This window comes from Barbus barbus (genome assembly GCF_936440315.1).
Source record: "Barbus barbus genome assembly, chromosome: 29".
NCBI lineage: Eukaryota > Metazoa > Chordata > Actinopteri > Cypriniformes > Cyprinidae > Barbus > Barbus barbus.
The window spans coordinates 5,913,554-5,937,970 of record NC_136757.1 but is presented as its reverse complement, the minus strand read 5'-3'; the positions used below and the strand labels follow the sequence as shown (position 1 = coordinate 5,937,970).

Genomic DNA, 24,417 nt, shown 5'->3' with positions numbered 1-24,417 from the left:
ATGAAATCATGTGATTTGATATGTTAAGTAATTAAAAAGCTCAGTTTGATCTAAGCTCTGGGTGAGGCGCAGCATTCCTCGCGCATGCGCAGATCCAGCGTCATCAACGTCATGTCCTTGGGAAACGTCGGCTGCTAGTTCACGAGTGTTCAGCGAGATAATTATCTGTTCTTTATTTTGTATTTAATCGTATAAATGTGAAGATGATTCTTACAGTGAAGCCGCTTCAAGGGAAAGAGTGTAATGTTCAGGTAAGAGTGAGTGTGGGAGGTGTTTTGAGGCGGTAATGTGGCTGTTAGCAGCTTTAGCATAGCTTTCTTTCCATCTCTGGTGTGTGTTATCTTTATTTTGTCCTGGCAAATAATTTCTAGATAATGATACAACCACTCATTTCTGCTGAAATGATTTTGTCCACAACATAATAGCTGTGTCACCAAACCAGTTGAGCTGCTTACCTAGATGACTAGCTACAGCAATAATGGATTATAACCTTTTCGTGTTGTTTATTAACGAATATATATCTATATATACACAACATCTAAAACCATAGAAAAATTGGTACTTGGAGGGAAAAAAATAAAATAAAAAGAATACACTACTGGTAAAAAGTTTGGATTAATAATGATTAAAAAATAATAATAAAGTATTAGAATATTATTACATACAGTATTAATATAATATAACTAATTATATTACAAAGATATATAATAATATCGCAGTGCTTAATTAAAAATATATCAGTATTATAATATTAAAATTTAAATGTCAAACAATGTTCAATATTTTTTTTATTGCTGTGATGTAATTTATTGTCTTCTTCTGATCATTCAGTAATTGTTTTATGTATGTTTTTCGTTTTATTAATTATTTTCTGTTTTATTTTATTTGGATAGCTACAATAGCCCTGGTATAACCCCAGTTTGACTGACACACAGAAGCCAGTGTGTATATGAGTTCAGTTATTTAATTGACCTCATGCACGGTTACTTCCTGGTTGTAGATAAGCCAGCTCAGTCATTTCCGGTCAAGTGTACTGTGCTGTAAGAGAAGCACACTTTGCTTGGTTTCTCTACATCATCCATTCACAATTAGGAGAAAAGTTTTGTTTGTCCAAGATGACCAAACGTCCACGTATTCCGTTTCAGGAATGACAAAATGCGAATGTTAAATTTACGCGAGGGAATCCGAGAAATCATGCCACGAGTCATTGCTATGATTGACAGTGATAATAAATCATCTGACGAGCATTAAGTGATTCAGACTAAATTCAGACTAACAAAACTACAGGTCTGTGTTGGGTGAAACTTAAACGATGTAGCATAGTTATTAAATTAAATGTAAACATTTCAAAATATTGAATGCATTATTTATTTGTTATACCAACTTATTTAATTTGTATTTGAATATATAGGGATTTAAGGCCTGGGGCCTGTGATGGTAGATGAACATATTCAGAGTTATAGGATAAGTTTTGAGTTGACACAACCAAACCACTCCAATCTGGCTTTGTTGGTACCATGAAGCTGATCATCAACTTTCTCTGTCAACTCAGGCTTGATCCTGAGTTAATGGCGCGCGTGCACATGAAAAGGAAAGGGAAGTGGTGTGTGGCCAAGTATGGTGACTCAGAATTTGTGCTCATCCAAGTGTACACACAGTAGTGAACATACACCCAGAGCAGTTGGGGGTTCAGTGCCTTGCTCAAGGGTCTCACCTCAGTCACGGTATTGAGGGAGGAGAGAGTGTTGGTTATTCACTCCCCCACCTACAATCCCTGCTGGACCTGAGACTCGAATCCACGACCTTTGGGTTACAAGTCCAACTCTCTATCCATTAGGCCACGACTGCCCATGAATGTGTGACATCAGCAGCGAACAGCCAATCACAACACAGAGCAAGTTTGATTCACTTCTCACGAGAGAGCCAGCGAGATTCAAAACTCTTTTGTTAAAGGTTACGAGATTAAAGAATATGATTAATTTAAACGCATTTCCACTGAAGTACTTGTCCATGAAAGAGGACAAATAAAGGAAATTATCTTGCTCTGTGCAGTCACAAGTGATACTTCTGAAGTTAGTTTATATTCATATTATAATTATATAAATCGTATGTAAATTGTAATTATCATTGAAGCCAGACAATTTTGTTGTATTTTTTTTAAGGTACTTCATAGTGACCTTTAATTTGTAGGAAGAGAAACTGGGGGATTGACCTTTTTTTGTGTCAGACGTGTGTCACTTTGCTCACATCTGATTGGTCCAATTTCAGTTTGAGATCTCTAACTCAGAACATAACCTGCCCGGAGCAGGTTAGCCGTGGAGTGTAAGTTACTATGGCAATGAATGCAGCTAAAAGCCAAGCCACTTTCATGGTACTTCATGGTACCTAAAACCCAGGATTGGTGCAAACTAAACTGAATCTTACCTGGCTAGCCAGCTAAACCGGCTTCATGGTACAGACCCCTGGTTTCACAGACAGGGTTTAGACTAAACCAGGATTAAGCCATAGTTCAATTAGGACATTTAAGTAATTTTTATAAACGTGCTTAGAAAAAAAACATTACTGCTGTTCATTTTGAGACAAATTAAAGGCACTGATATATTTTAAGATCAGTCAGTGCAAGTTTCTTTCAGTTGAAACAGCTCAGACTTACATTTTAGTCTGGGACTAGGTTTAAGCCTTGTCTGTGAAACCGGAGGTATATAATTCAGCATTATAGGCTGTGACTTTGTGACTTCCTGCACTTTCTATACTTTTCATTGCGACAGTTCTAAATTTGTTAAAATATTTATTTTATAATAAATAAAAAGACGTGAAAAACTAAGTTGAAATGGCAGCTGCAGCCAATGATTGATCCTATACTGCTATCTCCTGGTTATAGTAGTAATTTCATTTTTATCTTAAAACTCTATTTTTCGCCGAGACACGTTTTTAGCATATTTCTTCATGTCGTCTTCATGAATGAAAAGTGAACCTTTAATAATGGGAATTTTACCGCACAGAGTTAAGAAATGATAAATGCTTTAAAATTTTAAAAATATGTTCATGGCTATGAAGGTAAGAAATCGAGAATGCCATTGCATTGTCCTTTAAGAGATAAGCCTAACTGCCTAAACAGTTACGATAGTTTTATTTGTCAGCATTTAAATGTACAGTTATACTCACGTGGGTACTTTTCTGAGATTACCAGACTCCGCATATAAAATGATATGTTCTTTAATAACATGTAACTGTATGTTAATTTTGCAATCATTATTTACCGTGTTGCAATTATTTTATGTTTCAGTTTATGATAAGAATGAGGCAGGATAGGGGTGGGCGATATGGGAAAAATATCATATCACGATTTTTTATAGAAATATCACGATTCACGATTTTTATCCCGATTCTTTGTTAGTTTTACTATTTTGGTTTTACAAGTTGTCTGAGCATTACAGCCAAACTAGAAAGACAAAGATGCATGGCAGATATTTAGGCCAAAGTGGGTGAAGATAAAAAATCTTTGTCATTATTTTATTTTTCTTATTAAAAAATAAGAACAAAGATACACATTACAAACACACATAATATACAAATAAAACAAACAGTGCTTTATTTCCAGGTACAATAGGTGTATTTAGCAGGAGCATTCAATGAAATTGAATGAACAAATATAAAAATAAAACACTAGATAGACTGATTCCTAAAGCAACTGTTTTAAAGTTTTTCAGTCAAGAATAGTGAGTGATTTTTCTCTTTGTGTTTTGTTGTTTTGTTAACGTTAAATTAATAGTTCCCCCACAAATTAATATTCTGTCATCTGTCTGTCAATTCTGTCATAATGTTGTATTTTTATATCATCATTTACTCAAAAGTTGTTTTAAACCGGAATGAGTTTCTTTCTTCTGCTGAACATTTATAAATGCCATTTTGAAGAAGGTGGAAAACCAAACAGTTGCTGGTCCACAGTGACTTCCATAGGATTTTTCTTTCCTGCTATCAAAGTCAATGTAGACCAGCAACTGTTTGGTTTTCCACTGAGTAAATAATGACAGAAATTCAATTTTAGGGTGAACTATCCCTTTAATGACAGTCGACAGCATGTTTAGTGTCCTGTCCCTTTAAGAGCTGCACGCATCTAATATACAGACACGCATCCGTTTCTCTCTTAACTATTTACTTTCATTTTAGAGATAACCAACTCAGTCTGTATGTAAACCTTGTGTGTTTTGACAGTATTAGCGCAAAATATAACTTAGTTGAGTAATCAGGCGCTGTTAGACAGGCGTTTTAGTGCGCGTGCTTCAGGTGTATGCGATCAGAACAAGCGCACGTCAGACCAGCGCGCGAATTAAACATTTAACCAGCAAGGCTTGTATGCAAATAATGTACTTTTGCGATCGCGAATAAGTGCAGTGTCCTGTCTGAGTAACTCTACTGCTGTATGTCGTGTTGTACAGTACATAGAGACGGCGGCGCCAGAACTGTATTTGACAATGTGCGCGGTAGCGCGATACTACGATATTTCTTCAAAAGCAGATCGTGGAGACATTTTTATCGTCCACGATCAAAAATCGTCATATCGCACACCCCTAAGGCAGGAGATGTTTCTGTGTGAGTCTCTACCTATATATAGCGCACATAAAGTGAGCTTCACCGGAAGATTACGAGCTGGCTTATCTTTATCCGGAATATGCAGTGCTTTCGTCAGCAGTTGTGTTCTTTTTATGCACAGGTGACAGAAAATGAAAAGGTATCAACAGTGAAAGAGTTGGTATCAGAGCGTTTAAACATCCCTCCCAGTCAGCAGAGACTGCTGTATAAAGGAAAAGCACTTGCAGGTAAAAGCATTTTTTTGTCAGATGTTTGTCAGTACATGCTTATCATTTAGGGTAGCACTATTTTTATTTCCTCCTGGCCTGCAGTGTTTTTCTGAGACTTTGACTGGCAGAATTCCAGTCATTGTATGAGGTGTGTTGTGCTGTTTTCAGATGAACACCGGTTGAGTGATTACTCCATCGGCCCAGAGGCCAAGCTGAATCTGGTGGTGCGTCCGGCGGGCGAGAGGAGCGGCGGCGCGGTGGGAACCAGCAGCAGTAGTCCTGATAAAGCACGCAGTGGTGTGTGGCAGTTATTGTCAACTGTCCTGGCCAAACATTTCAGCCCAGCCGATGCAGCTAAAGTACAGGAGCAACTTATTAAGGTACGTTCAAGACAAAAATAAATTATATTGCAATATTTTTCTTTTTCTTTCCATTTCTTTTTATTACTTTTTGTTGTAATCTGAATGCAAGTGACTTAAAATATAAAGGGGATCCCTAATATGAGGCCTATAAGAAGACCCATGTATGCTATGAGTGGGGATGAAAAAAAATCAATGTTAAAAGTATTCTGGAAAATATTTACTTCTGTATTAAGTTGACAGCGTGTTTATTAGAGTAATTTATAGACCCTTTTAGGGCCGACGTCACAGTTACGTCACAGCGCTAGCTGGAGGCAAAACAAAGTGGAAACTGGAGGCGGTCATTCAAACCAGCGCAGATTCGGCTACATAAGGAGCTTAAAATATCATCTTGTTGTGATGTTGGGTGCCAGAATCGATGTAGTAGAGGCTTCAATTTGAAATTTTAACGCATAACTGCTGCCTAAAAATTTTTTACATACAGACTCAGTTGGTTATCTCTAAAATGAAAGTAAATAGTTGAGAGAGAAACGGATGCGTGTCTGTATATTAGATGCGTGCAGGTCTTAAAGAGACAGGACACTAAACATGCTGTCGACTCATTAAAGGGATAGTTCACCCTAAAATTTAATTTCTGTCATTATTTACTCACTCACATGTTGTCCCAAACCTCTATTAATTTCTTGTGCTGAACCCAAAATAAGATATTTTGAAGAATGAGGGTAACCAAACAGTTGCTGGTCCACACTGACTTTGATAGGAAAGTCAAATCCTATGGAAGTCACTGAGGACCAGCAACTGTTTGGTTTTCCACCTTCTTCAAAATAGCATTTATGTTCAGCAGAAGAAAGAAACTCATTCAGGTTTAAAACAACTTTTGAGTAAATGATGGTATAAAAATAAAACATTATGACAGAATTGACAGACAGATGACAGAATATTTATTTTTGGGGGAACTATTAATTTAACGTTAACAAAACAACAAAACGCAGAGAGAAAAATCACTCACTATTCTTGACTGAAAAACTTTAATACAGTTGCTTTAGGAATCAGTCTATCTAGTGTTTTATTTTTATATTTGTTCATTCAATTTCATTGAATGCTCTGCTAAATAAACCTATTGTACCTGGAAATAAAGCACTGTTTGGTTTATTTATATATTATGTGTATTTGTAATGTGTATCTTTGTTCTTATTTTTTAATAAGAAAGATAAAATAATGACACAGATTTTCTCTCTTCGCCCACTTTGGCCTAAATATCTGCCATGCATCTTTGTCTTTCTAGTTTGGCTGTAATGCTCAGACAACTTGTAAAACCAAAATAGTAAAACTAACATGACAAAGAATCGTGATAAAATCGTGAATCGTGATAATTCTTAAAAAAATCGTGATATGATATTTTTCCCATATCGCCCACCCCCTAGTGCATGTGTGTAAAACAACAAACTGACGATTTATATTTAATCATTTGTAATTGTATATACATTGTTGTGATTAATTGTGGCTGGAATAATAATGTAATGTTAGCTGTAAAAATAGTTGCCTGCTGAAATTGAAATATATAAACATCTTCACGACTAGATAGACACGGTGAATTTGTCTTTACTATACAAATTAGACGCGAGTCACTCAACCGAAGGGAATCCTAGATCGTCCATCCTTTGAGTAAAAGCGTGTGTGGGTCGGCCAATCTGGTTTCGTCCGTTAAAGTTAACCTTTTCAAAAAACAATCGTGGTCCCGGACAGTGAGTGACCTTACATATGCAGGTAAAATGGGAATTTCTCCAGTTATTGTTAAAAAAACAAACTAACAAACTTCATAGCTAGCATTAGTGAAGCGGTCAGTGGAATCTTTCTGCCTCCAGCTAAGCTCCGCCCACAGAAAAACGTCACAATGTTTACTAACAGAAAAAGGGTCTATACAGTAGTCAACATGAAGTGGATCAAAACCTTTCATCAAAGTTGTCCTAAAACCAAAAATGCATTCTTGTCTTTGGACAACTTTGATGAACATTTTTTAATCCACTTCAAATGTTGACTAAAATTTAGTCAAAATTTTGCACATTTTAGAGTAAGGCACACCTGTGCAATAATCATGCTGTCTAATCAGCATCTTGATATGCCACACCTGTGAGGTGGATGGATTATCTCGGCAAAGGAGAAGTGCTCACTAACACAGATTTAGACAGATTTGTGAACAATATTTGAGAGAAATAGGCCTTTTGTGTACATAGAAAAAGTCTTAGATCTTTGAGTTCAGCTCGTGAAAAATGGGGGGTAAACAAAAGTGTTGCGTTTTATAATTTTGTTCAGTATAGATAGATAGATAGATAGATAGATAGACAGACAGATAGATGGAGAGACAGACAGATAGATAGATAGATAGAAAGTATTGTAGTGAGCATGATGAAGGTTATAGTGGCCACAAGAAACTTGTGCACATTTGCTTTTATTTCTAAGAATAATTCTGTTTATTTTAACAGAATTTAAAAAGAGATTAATTTCTTGATCAGTGTTGTTCAATTTTTTTATATACTGTTATTGTATTACAAATTTTAAATGATCTTTTTATTTTTAGATTTGCAGTTTAATTTTTTTTGTTTAATTCTAATTTGCTTTTTTTAATTTCAGTTCTAGTTTTAGTAATTGTATTACTTTATCTTAAATTTATTTTCATTTAGCTGGCAAAGCAATTCTAATTTTCATTTAAGTTTTGTCTTATTTTTTTTATATTTTCAGCTTTATTTCCTTTAACTAGAGATGCACCGATGTGGCCAGCTCCGATTTCTGATTTATTTTTTTGTAAGTGTGACCTGCCGATACCGATTTTTGTCAATTCCGATTTTTCCAATGCAAGTAAAAAAAAAAATATTACACATTACAATTCCCCCAATCTGGACTAAGTTACAACTCTTAAAATAAAGTGCTTTGTGACTGGAAAGAGGTAGAAATAATTAACTGAAAATTAGTTGCTGTATATAACAAAACAGATGCCATTTCCCACTGTTTATAAATGGTCATTGTTTCACTAACCTTATTAAATGTCATCTTTCACATCAAATTTTTACATCGTTTCAATTAATTCAGTTAGAATAATAAGAAACTGTAGAGCTGTTACTATTCAAATTAAATTAGAATCAACAAACATCAACTTTCTACTGCAGGAAGTACAGAAGCTGCATCTGAAGTGGCAGTAGATTTACTGTTTGATAAAGCTGAGGTGCCATAAATGCATTTACACCGCAAAATTGAAAATTCATAAATAATTGTATAGGATTAATGTTTTAAATAATTATTTGAACATACAAATAAGAAATGTTGGCAAAAATGCAATGATACTTTTAAATATGAAAACCACCAGTAGGTGCCAGCAAAAGACTGCTTTAATGAGTGAGTCATTTAGTCATTCGTTCAACCGATTCGTTCAAACAGCTGATTCACTCAGAAACGAGGCATTGATGGCTCATAGCAGCCAGAAAGGTGGCGCTCGCGAGCACCCTTCTTAAAGCTAAGTGACAAATGGGACACCCTGCAGTCTCATGGACTTAACGGACATGCACACGCAGCGGCCATTGAAAGTCCTCAAGACCAAAAGTGCGTAATTTGGGACAGGGCCTGACTGTCTGTATGAATGGGTTACCGAATCACAGACTCACTTGATTCGTTCAAAACCGTGGATTCATTCAGTAACGAAACACTGCTGTGTTGCTCGGAGACATGAAACAGTTCTGCTGTGGCTTTGATTGGAACTATTTTCATCAGCGAAATTAAGCAAAAACAGTCAATATTGTGTCTAAAATGTAAGTCAATTAATTTTTAATTTCCTGTTTATTGAACTACTATTTTATAATATCAGTGTCACTTTTGCGTTGATATTCGGGGAAACATCTTGGTCGTGTTTCTTACCTATATCATATGTTATAAATCTTTTCTTTTTTTCTACCGTAGTAAGCATTTGTAACTTTCTGTGATTTTTGCACAAGTCCCTCCCTTTCTCATTCTGGCACGACAAATACTGTACATCATCAGTCGCCGTTTACACTGAAAGCAATAAATTAAAAATCATCCTGGCGCAAAAAATTTTGTTGCCCAAGTTTCAGTGCTTGCTTACAGGTACATCTCAAAAAATTTGAATATCATGAAAAAGGTCAATATTTTTTGTCACTCATTTCAGAAAGTGAAACCTATATATTATATAGATTGATTACACATAGTGAAATATTTCAAGCCTTTATTTCTTGAAATTTTTATGATTATGGCTTACAGATAATAAAAACACAAAATTCAGTGTCTCAGAAAATTTGAATATCTCACAAGATCAATAAAAAAAGGATATTTTAAACAGAAATGTCAGGCTTCTGAAAAGTATGTTCATTTCTATGCACTCAATACTTGGTTGGGCCTCCTTTTGCATGAATTACTGCATCAATGCGGCGTGGCATGGAGGTGATCAGTTTGTGGCACTGCTGAGGTGGTATGGAAGCCCAGGTTGCTTTGATAAAGGCCTTCAGGTCATCTGCATTGTTGGGTCTGGTGTCTCTCATCTTCCTCTTGACAATACCCCATATATTCTCTATGGGGTTCAGATCAGGCGAGTTTGCTGGCCAATCAAGCTCAGTAACACCATGGTCATTGAATCAGCTTTTGGTACCTTTGGCAGTGTAGGCAGGTGCCAAGTCCTGCTGGAAAATGAAATCAGCATCTCCATAAAGCTTGTCAGCAGAAGGAAGCATAAAGTGCTCTAAAATCTCCTGGTAGATGGCTGCGTTGACTGTGGACTTCAGAAAACACAGTGGACCAACACCAGCAGATGACATGGCAGCCCAAATCATCACTGACTGTGGAAACTTCACACTGGACTTCAAGCAACATGGATTCTGTGCCTCTCCACTCTTCCTCCAGACTCTGGGACCTTGATTTCCAAATGAAATGCAAAATTTACTTTCATCTGAAAAGAGGACTCTGGACCACTGAGCAACAGTCCAGTTCTTTTTCTCCACAGCCCAGGTAAGATGCTTCTGATGTTGTCTCTGGTTCAGAAGTGGCTTGGTAGCCCTTTTTCTGAAGACATCTGAGCGTGGTGACTCTTGATGCACTGACTCCTGCTTCAGTCCACTCCTTGTGAAACTCTCCCAAGTGTTTGAATCGGCTTTGCTTGACAGTATTCTCAAGCTTGCGGTCATCCCTGTTGCTTGTGCACCTTTGCCCGATCCAAATTCTTCTTTCCAGTCAACTTTGCATTTAATATACTTTGATACAGCACTCTGTAAACAGCCACACCTTTCAGTAATGCCCCTCTGTGACTTACCCTCTTTGTGGAGGGCGTCAATGTTCGTCTTCTGGACCATTGCCAAGTCAGCAGTCTTCTCCATTATTGTGGTTTCAAAGAACAAGAGATACCCAGAATTTATACTGTAGAGATGGTCATTAATTGAAACTCGAATGTAAATATTCTAATATTTTGAGATACTGATTTTGGACTTTCATGAGCTGTAAGCTCTAATCATCAAAAAAAAAAAACTTTTGAAATGTTTTACTTTACACGTAATGAATCTAAAATATATGAAAGTTCCACTTTTTGAAATAAGTTACAAGAAAAAATGAACTTTTTCCTCGATATTCAAATTTTTTTAGATGTACCTGTAGTTATTTTTGTTATTGATCTTTTAAGTCAGGCTTCTTGTCCGGTCGGGCAAGTGGAATTCTCTCTTACTTGCCCCTTTAAAAAATCTACTTGTCCCAGATAGGTGTGTGCAATCTAGATATTGTGCAATGATATCTCAATATTTTCTGGGATTTTTTTGATAACGGTAATTAAAAGATATTTTGCTGAGTGTGTTATTGTGCTGATGACTACTATGTAAAGTTTTTGATATTCTTCATATTCTGTGTGATGGTCAGTTCTCAACCGTGATAGAAATTAAACTTTTCCAATAAGCTTTTTTCTAGGCATTTTTACCTTTTATACAGCCATTTTTTTCTAAAAGTGTGCATCATTGTCAAATTCTTACATTTAAACAGTCAATTAGAATAATAAGACATTTGGGCTGTTACCAATCAAATGAAATCCGTATCAATAAAATGTATCTTTGCAATGCAGAGGAAACACAGAAGCTGCATCTGAAGTGCCATTTAAATGTATTAATGCACTGTTTAATGCAGCTCAGAGGGACATGGAATGCTTTAGCCTGCAGTTACAAATGCATAAATGTTTTGATATTTTTTAAATAAAATGTTGAATACTGATATTTTAAATTATAAAAATATAAATGTGAAATTAAAACCGCCAGTAGGTGGCAGCAAGTCACTGTTAATAAGTGAGTCGTTGCGATTGAACCGAATCATTTAAACGGTTGAACGAAACACTGTCATGTTGCTCACAGACGCAAAACAGTGCTGTGGCTGTTTGGAATTATTTTTTGTTCGCGAAATAGAGCAAAAACAGGCAATAGGGTGTCTAAAACGTAAATCTTAATATTGACTTCTCATTTATTGAACTGTTGTATTAAGTCAATATTACAAGAAAAAAAACAGCACTCTTCATGTGATATTGATTAACTGTATGAAATTATATAAATACACATTTTCTGCCCCTATATCTTGAATTTTGTGATCATTCTAAATGCATTTTAATGCTGAATCATGCAGTGAAAGAGCGCACTTTAAATGCGCACGCGCACTAGTCTAACCTACTTAGGGTCTGCGATATATATATATATATATATATATATATATATATATATATATATATATATATATATATCGTCTGCGATTAATATTGTAATTGTTGTTTTTAACGATGTGCGATTTGACAGAGTATTTTGCAATAACCATTCAGAACACCCCTACAGAGTGCATGCTTACATTATGTGAAGTCTAGACTAGTGTGCATTTAGAGTGTGTTCTTTCACTGCGTGATTCAGTCTATTAAAATACATTTAGAACGATCACAGAATTGAAGATATGGCGACAGAAAATTTATATCATTTCATATAGTTAATTAATATCACACAAAGATGTTTTTTTTTTTTTTTTTACAACCATTCAAAAAACAAGTTGTTAATTAAGAGACTTACATTTTAGACTCCCTATTGCCTGTTTTTGCTCCATTTCAACAACAAAAATAATTCCAAACAAAGCCACAGCACTGTTTTGCTTCTCTGAGCGACATGACTTTGTTTCGTTCCTGAATGAATCAACCGTTTAAATGATTCGGTTCAATCGCAACGACTCTCTTAACAGTGACTTGCTGCCACCTGCTGGCGGTTTTAATATTACATTTAAAGTTTATTTTTTATTATTTAAATGATTTCAAATAACAGTATTCAATGTTTAATATATCAAAACATTATGCATTTGTAATTGCAGGTTAAATAGTAGGGTGTAAATGCATCTAAATGGCACTTCAGATGCAGCTTCTGTTTCCTCTGCATTGCAAAGATTAATTTTATTGGAATTGATTTCATTTGCTTGGTAACAGCATAAATGTCGTATTATTCTAATTCACTGTTTAAATGTAAGAATTTGACTCTAAAGATAACGCACACTTCTAGAAAAAATGGCTTTATAAAGGTAAAAATGACCATAAAAGGTAAAAATAAAAAATTGGAAAACATTAATTTTTATTAGTGTGAGCTGACCACCACACAGAATATGAAGAATATCAAAAACTTTAGGAGTCAGCTGTAACACAACTCAGCAAAATATCATATGATTATCATTATCGATTAAGTCCCAGAAAATATTGAGAATTTTTTTGTCAATATCGCACACCCCTAGCGTGCAATACGTGTTTTGTTTGGTTTTGGCGATATACTCAATGTCAAATCGCACATTGTTAAAACAACAATTACAGACGATATATATATATCGCACACCCCTAGTCCCGGACATTATTCGAGTCCTGTGGATCCCCCACGGTTTACTTTGGCCCTACACGTATTACAGATTCGAACTTTGTGTCTTCTTCACTCACAGTGAAGAACTTCCACGCTGGCGACATGTTTACATGCAGATGTGAGCGTATCTGAGATGTCAAAAACAGACCGGCTCGGAATCGGCAGACTGACTGGCCGGTCACCGGTCCCGGCCGATCATGCAGAAAATCAGCTGATTCCGGTTCCTGGCCGGTCGATCGGTGCATCTCTACATTTAACGAAAAGGTTTTTTAATGGTTTTTATGAACATCAACAATACTGCTTATGATTTCATCAGTCTTGTAGAAAGCAGAATCAAGTAACAATATTAAATGAGTTTGATGCACAAGAAATGAACACTGTAAAAGTATTATAAAATCATTGGTCATGATTAGAAGAGTGGAACATCTTTTTGCATGTCAGGTAATAGGAACCAAGGTTAACGTCGTCTTTTCTTGTTGTCAGGATTATGAACGCTCGCTCAGACAGCTGAGTCTGGATGACATTGAGCGTCTGGCCAGCCGTCTGCTGCATCCAGAGACAGAAGGCATGGATACCTCATACATGGACTAAAACACACTAGACTGATGGAAACAGTGGACGAGCCACGGTCAGGGAGTGAGATGTTTCATGTGGACTTGAAGGAGCTTCTCTGATCTACAAGAGGCCACAATGCTGGCCGTTGCTTTCTCATCAGAGGAAACCAGTGGTGCTTTTAGTGCACCTTTGTAAATAATGTGTGCAAATTGAGACAATAAAAAGTGTTCTTGATCAGCTTTGTCTTTTTTTTTTAAATGTGGAATTAACAGCCGGGCTTGGTTGTAAATGCATCGTTTATTTTTTGGTTTTGGTGTCATCCTTACATTTGGCCAAAATAAAAATACCTACATTTTTCTCTTTGCATTTTGGCATATAAAATTGAGGAGCTGTTGGGTTGAGTATGGATATATATTAATGAATACAAGCATAGCAGGTAAATATCAAAACACTGAGTTAAGCATAACGTAACATCATTAGTGCTTCTAACCTGATTACTTAATACATGACCTCTTCATGAAACACGTTGACATACTCAACAGCTATATGTGCAAAAACATACATGTTTTATAAACCATTATAACTGGCGTGAGTGAAATATATTACAGAGACAATCAAGTGGCTTAAAACATTTTCAGAATCACTTACAGTCCAACTAAGACTAAAATGCTTTCAGATTGAATGAAGTCAACCTAGAAAGATAATGCACTGTTACCACATCCTTATTAATTTGTTCAATTCATGACATTATATAGTAGTGTTGGGAAGAAATCACATTTTATTGTTATCTTTTGACAGCAGTCATTTGCCCTGATTCATTTATTTATTTAGAGGAACTGTCATTTTAAACAAACAGCAATTTTGTGAAGTGTATTTTAAAAAATACAGTAAAAATCTAGTTTAAAAAAATCAAGGCATATTTTCCACACCTTTTTCCTACATAGACACAGGTAAAAATCATATTTAATAATTTTTATGCGCACACTAAAAAAAAAAAAAAAACAATTACCTACTTTTTAAAATTTAAAACGATGTGAAACAGGGACTTCCATCATTTTTGAGTGATAAACCAAATTAATTTAACTGATCTGAAAAACTCATTTCTGCATGTCTTTTTTTTTACTGAGAAGCTATGGTGTAAAAAAAAAAAAAAAGTGTAAACAAATGATTGTTTTTAAATGGCAGATAAAACATTTTATTAATATTATTATATTTCCCAGCCCTATTGCATATGGGATGGCTTTAAAAAAAAAAAAATATGAATATTCATTCAGCATAGGAGTGAAACATTGATAGCAATAACCAATAGTAAGAATTAAAAAGGCACAATGAACAAGCAGACCAAAGAATCATTTGTGAGAAAAGAAAATCTAATTGCTCAGACAGCAGGAGTAGTGACAGGGAAATTCTCAGACAGCTGTAGTGATAGCAGGACTCGTAATAAATGCAATGTCAGAGGATACGCAACACACTGGTCTTCCTGTTCCTTGATAGTTTATCATACCACACGTTTACTTGGAGTTCAGCGAGAAAATGAATGTTCAGCTTTCACGTGGCATTTTATACCCTGGAGGTTTCAAAGGAGGAAAAGGGGAGGATGGATGCTAGAATAACAGGCCTGGGTCTTTTCCATCTCTATCTCTCCCTTTCCTAATGTTGGCTCTTTCTCTTCCCGTCCCGTTTCGTCTTTCCTTCAGCAGCTGCAGCCATCACTGCTAGACACAGGTCTGTCGTCTCTTAGTTTAATCTGGTCAGGGAAGTCATACGTCTCCACCGACTCCTGAAAGTTCAGTTCATTTCAGATTTAGTGTTTATTTAACGACAAAACCCAGCCAGTTAAATACATTCCTAAAAATGTAAGTTCTTTATTGGCTTTGATGGTTCCTTCCATGAAGAAACTTTACCATTCATGCGACCTTGTTTTTCAGACAAAGAAAAAAAAAGATTGGTTCTTCAGTGGCTTCACTTCAAAAAACCCTTTTTGGAACCTTTATTTATTTTTTAAAAGTTTAGAATGTTTTCATTCCACAAAAGGTTCTTAACAGTGGACAAGATTTTTTCAAATGTTCTTCAAACTAATAAAAAAATAGTTCTTTGGGAAACCAAAAAATGTTCTTCTATGGCACCCATGCCATTCAAAAACTGTCCGACTTTTTTTTTTTTTTTTTTTTTACATAAAAAATGTATTTTGCAGAATGTTCAAGGTAAACGTTTCCCTACAGTGAAAGCAGTGACTCAAATGATCCAAGAAAGGACAAGTGCCATACAAAAATTCATATTACTTATTTCCATATTAATATTATCATATATTATTAATACTTCACTATGCTCATTTTTGTTTAAGTCATAAAATGGCTTTGCATGACAAAAATACCAATATTTAATTCTAATATTCTGAATCTCTAACATCACGGACATTAAATCCGTTTACAGCATATCTGAATATTCACAAATGAGATTTTACAGGCAAAGGGCAATAATTATAGTGAAAAACTTCTTATTGGATCTGATTGAAGAATATAGCATGTTTTTGAGCAGCGTGAACATTCTACTAAACATTTCCTTTTGTGTTCTATATAGAAGAAAGTTTATAGGTTTGGTGAGTGAATTGTTTGAAGAAATTACTACCAGATTATTTTTCATCTGATATCAAACAGTATCTAAAGGCCATCTGGTGTGTGGCTGATGAGTAAGCTTATTAAAAGTGACATATTTGTAAAGGTTTGATTTTGTTGAATGGTATTTCTGAAATCGCTCTGAAGACAGGTATTCCCAGCTTTCTGTACCTGTTTGAGTGCATTGCGAGCGATAGTTTGGAAGGCCTGGTCCACGTTAATGGCTTCTTTGGCACTGGTCTCAAAATAGGGGATGTTGTTCTTACTCTGACACCACGCTTGAGCTCGCTTTGTCGTTACCTGTGCAAAATACAAAGGATCTTGAAATGATGAATTACAACATGGCTTACATTATTTTATTAAGTCATCTGATATTCTCTTGATCGTTCCCAGTTCTAATTCTGGCTATTTGCCTATTTATGAGATTATTGGCCAATAAGAGTCCTTCACATAGACTACAATTAAAATTTTGGTCATGAAGTGTGTGTGTTTTTTTTTTAAAGAAATTACATTTATTCAGCAAGTATATATTAAATTGATCAAAAGTGATGGAATTTGACAAATTCTGTTTCACATAAATGTTGTTCTGAACTTTCTATTTATCAAAGAATCCTGAAAAATAAGTATAACAGTTTCCACAAAAATATGAAGCATTGATAGTAATCAGAAATGTGTCTTGAGCATCAAATCAGAATATTAGGATGATTTCTGAAGGATCATGTGACACTGAAAACTGGAGTAATGATGCTGAAAATGGGGGGGGGGGGGGAGGGTAAATTATGACCAAGGACAATTATTTACAGATTTAGGAATATTTCATATAGGAATTACACTAGCGTTCAAAAGTTTGGAATTATTATTATTATTATTATCATCATTTATGATTTTGATTTTGAAAGAAGTTACTGACCCCCAACTTTTTAATGGTAGGGCACATCTCATTTTAAGGCTGCATTCCAGTCCATTTTTTATGCCCTTCACTCGCAAACTTCCCTCCGTCTCGTTTACTCGGATGTACGTCATTGATTACGTTGCATGAGTGCCCACCTCTGGCAGAACCCTTGAAATGGGCTGAATTGGAACGTCCTAAGCCCGCTATGGAGTTGGCTTATTGTTTACGCTTTTCCCCTTGTCTGGTGCAGTATTCTGTATATATTCTGTACATGTATACGTATGCTTGGGCTGTTATAAAGGTACAAAATTTTTTTTTTTATATATTATAGAGTTGTTTGAGGTGGGGATAAATTCAACACAATCTGCGATGACATCACAATCGTGTTGCACTCTGGTCTATGGAGAAGCCTGAAGTGTGTATATGAAGCAGACTCGCTCCCTCTGTCAAAATCGAGGGGTCGAGGCTCTGTCCATATAAATTTCCCTCATTCACTTCACGAAGTGGAACGCACTTCAAAATGGCAGTAGGGATTCCCCCGAGGGGAAGTGCTTAGGGAAGTTCGCAAGTGCGTGTCTAAAAGTGGAGTGGAACGCAGCCTCAATCAACCATTGAAAACACACTGCTCATGCACTCATTCTACGAATTTTAACTCTTTAAAACCAAGGCCAGCTCCAGTCTGCGCACTGACCTGCCGGTTCTCCAGGTCGATTTTGTTGCCTAGAACAACAAAGGGGAAATTCTCCGGGTCACGAGGACTGGCCTGAATGAGAAACTCGTCCCTCCAGCTGTCCATAGTCTTGAATGTAGTTGGTGCCGTGACGTCGTACACCAGCACGCAGCAGTCCGCCCCTCTGTAGAACGCCACTCCCAGAGACTGAAATCGCTCCTGACCCGCCGTGTCCCAAATCTGAAAGAAGAAAAAGTTATTTGCAGTAAATAACCATTTGCTTAACAATACTTTCATTTTTGCCATTATATTGTTTGCCTTTATTAATGGGATAGTTCACCCAAAAATGAAAATTGTGTCATCATTTAGTCACCAAACAGTTGCTGGTCCCCATTGACTTCCATGTGTTATGGAAGTCAATGGGGACCAGCAACTGTTTGGTTGCACACATTCTTCAAAATACCTTCTTTTGTGTTCAGCAGAAGAAAGAAACTCATGTAAAGGCTAATATGGGATTCATAAATGCATTAGTAAAATAATCATAAGCACTGTTGGGGGTAACCATAGACTTTAAAAAAAGATGGACGATGCGTCTCCGCTTCCTTCCAGAAAAATAGAAAAGTGAAGCGAATACATCTCAGTATGGCCGCTGACATCTTGAGTAAATGACGTCATTTGGAGCCCGAGTCTGCGCAGTAGAGATTCGTTTGGAGCCAGAGTCTGCGCAGTAGAGATTCGTTTGGAGCCAGAGTCTGCGCAGTAGAGATTCGTTTGGAGCCAGAGTCTGCGCAGTAGTGGTTCATTTGGAGCCCGAGTCTGCGCAGTAGTGGTTCATTTGGAGCCAGAGTCTGCGCAGTAGTGGTTCATTTGGAGCCAGAGTCTGCGCAGTAGAGGTTTGTTTGGAGCCAGAGTCTGTGCAGTAGAGATTCGTTTGGAGCCAGAGTCTGCGCAGTAGAGATTCGTTTGGAGCCAGAGTCTGCGCAGTAGAGGTTTGTTTGGAGCCAGAGTCTGTGCAGTAGAGGTTTGTTTGGAGCCAGAGTCTGTGCAGTAGAGATTCATTTGGAGCCAGAGTCTGCGCAGTAGAGGTTTGTTTGGAGCCAGAGTCTGTGCAGTAGAGGTTTGTTTGGAGCCAGAGTCTGTGCAGTAGAGATTCGTTTGGAGCCAGAGTCTGCGCAGTAGAGATTCGTTTGGAGCCAGAGTCTGCGCAGTAGAGATTCGTTTGGAGCCAGAGTCTGCGCAGTAGTGGTTCATTTGGAGCCCGAGTCTGCGCAGTAGTGGTTCATTTGGAGCCAGAGTCTGCGCAGTAGTGGTTCATTTGGAGCCAGAGTCTGCGCAGTAGAGGTTTGTTTGGAGCCAGAGTCTGTGCAGTAGAGATTCGTTTGGAGCCAGAGTCTGCGCAGTAGAGATTCGTTTGGAGCCAGAGTCTGCGCAGTAGAGGTTTGTTTGGAGCCAGAGTCTGTGCAGTAGAGGTTTGTTTGGAGCCAGAGTCTGTGCAGTAGAGATTCATTTGGAGCCAGAGTCTGCGCAGTAGAGGTTTGTTTGGAGCCAGAGTCTGTGCAGTAGAGGTTTGTTTGGAGCCAGAGTCTGTGCAGTAGAGATTCGTTTGGAGCCCGAGTCTGCGCAGTAGAGATTCGGTTTGTTTGGAGCCAGAGTCTGCGCAGTAGAGATTCGGTTTGTTTGGAGCCAGAGTCTGTGCAGTAGAGATTCGTTTGGAGCCAGAGTCTGCGCAGTAGAGATTCATTTGGAGCCAGAGTCTGCGCAGTAGAGATTCGTTTGGAGCCAGAGTCTGCGCAGTAGAGATTCGGTTTGTTTGGAGCCAGAGTCTGTGCAGTAGAGATTCGTTTGGAGCCAGAGTCTGCGCAGTAGAGATTCATTTGGAGCCTGAGTCTGCGCAGTAGAGGTTCGTTTGGAGCCAGAGTCTGCGCAGTAGAGGTTCGTTTGGAGCCAGAGTCTGCGCAGTAGAGATTCGTTTGGAGCCAGAGTCTGCGCAGTAGAGGTTCGTTTGGAGCCAGAGTCTGCGCAGTAGAGGTTCTTTTGGAGCCTGAGTCTGCGCAGTAGAGGTTCGTTTGGAGCCTGAGTCTGCGCAGTAGAGATCCGTTTGGAACCAGAGTCTGCGCAGTAGAGGTTCGTTTGGAGCCAGAGTCTGCGCAGTAGAGGTTCTTTTGGAGTCAGAGTCTGCGCAGTAGAGGTTCTTTTGGAGTCAGAGTCTGCGCAGTAGAGGTTCGTTTGGAGCCAGAGTCTGCGCAGTAGAGGTTCGTTTGGAGTCAGAGTCTGCGCAGTAGAGGTTCGTTTGGAGCCAGAGTCTGCGCAGTAGAGGTTCTTTTGGAGCCAGAGTCTGCGCAGTAGAGGTTCTTTTGGAGTCAGAGTCTGCGCAGTAGAGGTTCATTTGGAGCCAGAGTCTGCGCAGTAGAGGTTCTTTTGGAGCCAGAGTCTGCGCAGTAGAGGTTCTTTTGGAGCCAGAGTCTGCGCAGTAGAGTCGTGAGGTGGAGCCATGGAATCAAACTCCCGCCCAAACTCAATCAAGCATAACAACACACCCCGTTTTTATAGCATCAAATTACTAGCTAAATTCAAACTTATCACAAAAACTAACAACTGAACATATATTAGCGTGATAACTACTACCTTAAATGACCAAAACCATATTTTGGAAAATTGTATTGGAAGTGTAATTTATTTTTTTATTTTGACTGAAGTCCCATTCGTTTACATGGAGAGGGCAGGGTTTATGTCCTGTACTGCAGCCAGCCACCAGGGGGTGATCAAAGAGCCCGCAGCTTCACTTTTAAGGACGAGTGAGACACACCCGGGGGTAACGCATTACAAGTAACGCGAGTTGCGTAATCACATTACTTTTTTTCCAAGTAACAAGTAACGCATTACTTTTTAATTTACAAGAAAATGTCTGAGTTACTTTTTCAAATAAGTAACGCCAGTTACTTTGTTTTCCCATTTATTGACTGACCGCTCTCTTGTCCCCATGTTTGGGAGTAAGTGCAGAGGCATTCATTGTGTGCCCCATGTATGATTAATTCTAGACTAAATGTGAACGTCTCACTTGCACAAAAGCAGATTCAGTAGTCCTCCAAATGAATGAAGAACAGTGAAATGCAAACTCACAATATGACACACAACTGCAATAATTAAATGGTAAATATAACACAAATATCCTTTATTTATTTAATACCATTTTATTAATGAATGCCTTCGCTGCTGAGCTTCAATTATCAAATTCAGTCATACTAATAATAAGCAAACATTACTTTAGATCAGCTAACATTTGTGCTTCATTTTTTATTGCTGAAGAGTGTTGCACTTTCTTCTCCTGTATTCTGCTGTACAGATGTTAATTTACTTTTCCTTCAGCCTGAGGCTTATTCATTTCACTTTTTGTTGTGAAAGGGCTTTTTCATTTACCAAAAATATAACTTTTTTATATTAAAAACAAACAAGCAAGACCTGCCCAGATTTGAAGAGTAACGCAAAAATAACAACACAGTACTTTCCATAAAAAGTAACGTAATTAGTTACTTTTTTAAGGGAGTAATGCAATATTGTAATGCATTACTTTTAAAAGTAACTTTCCCCAACACTGAGTAACTGCTCAGATAGAATAACTACAGTATTACAATATAGAAATAATTACTAAAAATAATTACTTTTCAGGAATAACTTCCCAAGTAATGCTTGTCTGGGCATGTGGGATCTACATCACATGACCGGTCATACTGGTTACAACATGACTGACAAGTAAATCTGACTGGCAAAACACCAGGGGTTTACCAACGTCAAACTAAATGTGACTTATTTATTTCACATGATCAGCAGAGGAACTTTGAGGTCAGAATGAGTGTAAATCATTGAGATGAGATCCCACCCATTAGCTATGAGTAACTAAGGCTTCATATTTGTGAGATGACTGTATTGCTTATTATGCAGTGTTTCATCATGTCACATGACCAGAGATGATTACTGCTGCGAGGAATTGTTCACAAAAATAATGGTTGTTAAGGAAATGACAGCGTCATCTTCACAGCTCTCTTATTCATTTCTGAGCAGTTTCCAAACAATTCATTTAATTGATAAATCACTGCTATTATAGGCATATAAGAGTGACTATGACATAAAGATCATTTTAAAGAAATATTAGGCCTTTTTACTCCAAAATCAAAGGAAGAATTATTTATTTAAAGATTACAATTGGCATAAAAATTTCTATAAATTATACAACAATGTCATATTTGGCTTGCACGTTTTTCTTTCTTTTAGTGTTATTTTTTCTCTCTCAAACTATAGAAATAAAATGAAAATAAAAAAATTATGCAAAACTGTATTTTTTTGCATTTATGTTCAAATAAACTTGTTTGAATGATTGATTTTTTTTTTTTTTTTAGGGTGAATTATGCCCCAAACATTTCTTTATGATATTCACCCATACATGAATTACACTTTCAATCAAAAGTTTGCAGTTTGGGATTTTTTCATGTTTTTGAAGCTGTATTTATCTGATCACGAATACAGTACAAACAGTAATATTGTGAAATATTATTACAATTTAAAATAACTGTTTTCTGTTTTAATACATTTAAAATTTAATTTATTCCTGTGATGCTAAAGCTGAATTTTCAGCATCATTAATCAAGTTATATTTCTGTGGAAACTGATACATTTTATTTTTCAGGATACTTTGATGAATAGATAGTTCAAAAGAACAGCATTTATTTGAAAAATAAAAAATAAAAATCTTGTGTAACTTTTGATCAATTTAATGCATCTTTGCTGAATAAAAGTATTAATTTCTTAACCTCAAATTCTTCTGAGCCCAATCTTTTGAACAGTAGTATAAGTGAAATGCACTCCAATTAAATACACATGAATGCAAACCTGCATGGTGACCAGTCTGTCGTCCACCATCACCTCCTTAGTCAGGAAATCAGCTCCGATTGTGGCCTTATACTGATTACTGAACTTATTATTCACATACTGGTTCATCAAAGAGGTCTTCCCAACTCTGTCAAAGACAAACGGGACAAATGCATTCAACAGGCAATGTAGTGAGCAATGCTTCAGCTGATTTCATCATCTTTGAGCTGCACAGATAGTGTGATTGGCCATCAGGACCGAGCAAATTCCAACTGCACCTACACTGAGGCCATGGATGATGGGAAGTCAGGGGAATTCCTTGAGTCATGTCAAGCCAGTTTTGTTTACATATGTACAGCTGCTTTAAATATGCATGACAGAGGACAAAGTGTCACTGCTGATAAGAGCATGCATAATGTTGCATAAGATGTTGCATAAACACTTACCCAGAATCCCCTAGGATGATCACTTTGAGCAGCACCTTCTTACGAGAGGCCATGACGTGTAGAAGAAAGCTGTGAAGCAGGGACGGATATTAGACAGCAGCAGAAGAACCTTTATTTGACACAGACAAATGCTTGACAGGTAAACTTACACTGTAAAAACTGAAACGGCAAAACTGTTTCAGAAATATGTGACCCTGGACCACATAACTAGTCATAAGCTATTATTAAGAATAAATAAGCTTTCCATAGATGTATGGTTTGTTATGATCGGACAATATTTGGCTGAGATACGACTATTTGAAAATCTGGAATCTGAGGGTGCAAAAAAAAAAATCTAAATATTGAGAAAATCACCTTTAAATTTGCGCAAATGAAGTTCTTAACAATGCATATTACTAATCAAAAATTAACTTTTGATATATTTACGGTAGGACATTTACAAAATATCTTCATGGAACATGATCTGTACTTAATATCCTCATGATTTTCGGTATAAAAGAAAAATCGATCATTTTGACCCATACAGTGTATTTTTGGCAATTGCTACAAATATACCCCAGCGACTTAAGACTGGTTTTGTGCTCCACAGCCACATATTATATTTGATATTTGACTTTAAATGAACTAAAATGACTGTGTAATATGTCAAGGTTACAAGTAAATATTTATTGTTTAATTACTATTTGCAGCTGCATAAAAATAACTAATTCAAATATTAGATTTGATTACTATACAGTATGAATTGCCATGAGGTCATTTATGTATTGCTCTTTCAGATGTTTATCAGATGTTTATAATCTAAACAACGGTTGCTTTGATATGTTTTATCAAAATACAGGTCTGACTTTATGACAATTTCATCAATAAAACATTACAGTACTATATGTACATTTAAAACTTATATCAAAATATAAGTTTTTATTTTTATATTTTGCATTTCCATTGTAATTTGAGAGTCTGGGAGATTTCGTATATATTTGTTTATAATTATATATATATATATATATATATATATATATATATATATATATATATATATATATATATATATAATATTTCTCTTTCTCTCTCTACACACACATAGGCTACATAGAGAGCTGCTACAACTAATGGATAAAATCAATAATGACAATTTTGGTAACAAATGTCATTATTGATGGGATCTGTTTTTATATTTTTACGTTCACATTCACTTTTTTTTTTTTTTTACATATTTTTATAGCCTTGAAATTGCCCAATTTTTGAATGGGGGCACTGCATAACAATTAATGGAATATTATTAGAACAAATAATCAAATAAAACCAAGCTGTTCATCT

The 24,417-nt window shown here is 36.5% G+C and overlaps 3 protein-coding genes across 3 annotated transcripts in view; 2 read left to right on the top strand and 1 right to left on the bottom strand.

The window, feature by feature from the left end:
* LOC306849172 (uncharacterized protein) overlaps window positions 1-24,417 on the top strand; it is a 419,330-nt gene that overhangs the window by 345,548 nt on the left and 49,365 nt on the right. The gene's annotated exons all lie outside the window — the stretch shown is intronic.
* On the top strand, window positions 81-13,851 carry LOC306849177 (ubiquitin-like protein 4A). The gene is made up of 4 exons (XM_079384034.1): window positions 81-251; window positions 4,715-4,820; window positions 4,971-5,182; window positions 13,543-13,851. The coding sequence occupies exons 1-4, from the start codon at window positions 204-206 to the stop codon at window positions 13,648-13,650; spliced, it is 474 nt and encodes a 157-aa protein (XP_079240160.1). The 5' UTR covers window positions 81-203; the 3' UTR covers window positions 13,651-13,851.
* LOC306849175 (ras-related protein rab7-like) overlaps window positions 13,894-24,417 on the bottom strand; it is an 11,650-nt gene continuing 1,126 nt past the window's right edge. The window contains exons 3-7 of the mRNA XM_079384032.1: window positions 23,101-23,169; window positions 22,676-22,802; window positions 17,813-18,031; window positions 16,401-16,529; window positions 13,894-15,394 (exon numbers count right to left, since the gene is read on the bottom strand). Of these exons, the coding sequence (XP_079240158.1) occupies window positions 15,308-15,394; window positions 16,401-16,529; window positions 17,813-18,031; window positions 22,676-22,802; window positions 23,101-23,153 (615 nt within the window). The 5' untranslated portion in view covers window positions 23,154-23,169 and the 3' untranslated portion in view covers window positions 13,894-15,307. The remainder of the gene's footprint in view (window positions 15,395-16,400; window positions 16,530-17,812; window positions 18,032-22,675; window positions 22,803-23,100; window positions 23,170-24,417) is intronic.

What these genes read in the sequence shown, in the direction of transcription:
- LOC306849177 (XM_079384034.1), top strand. Translation starts at nt 204, where the DNA reads ATGATTCTTACAGTGAAGCCGCTTCAAGGGAAAGAGTGTAATGTTCAG. An exon ending in GGAAAGAGTGTAATGTTCAG is followed by an intron (nt 252 to 4,714) that starts GTAAGAGTGAGT and finishes TTTTATGCACAG; the next exon opens with GTGACAGAAAATGAAAAGGT. An exon ending in TAAAGGAAAAGCACTTGCAG is followed by an intron (nt 4,821 to 4,970) that starts GTAAAAGCATTT and finishes TGCTGTTTTCAG; the next exon opens with ATGAACACCGGTTGAGTGAT.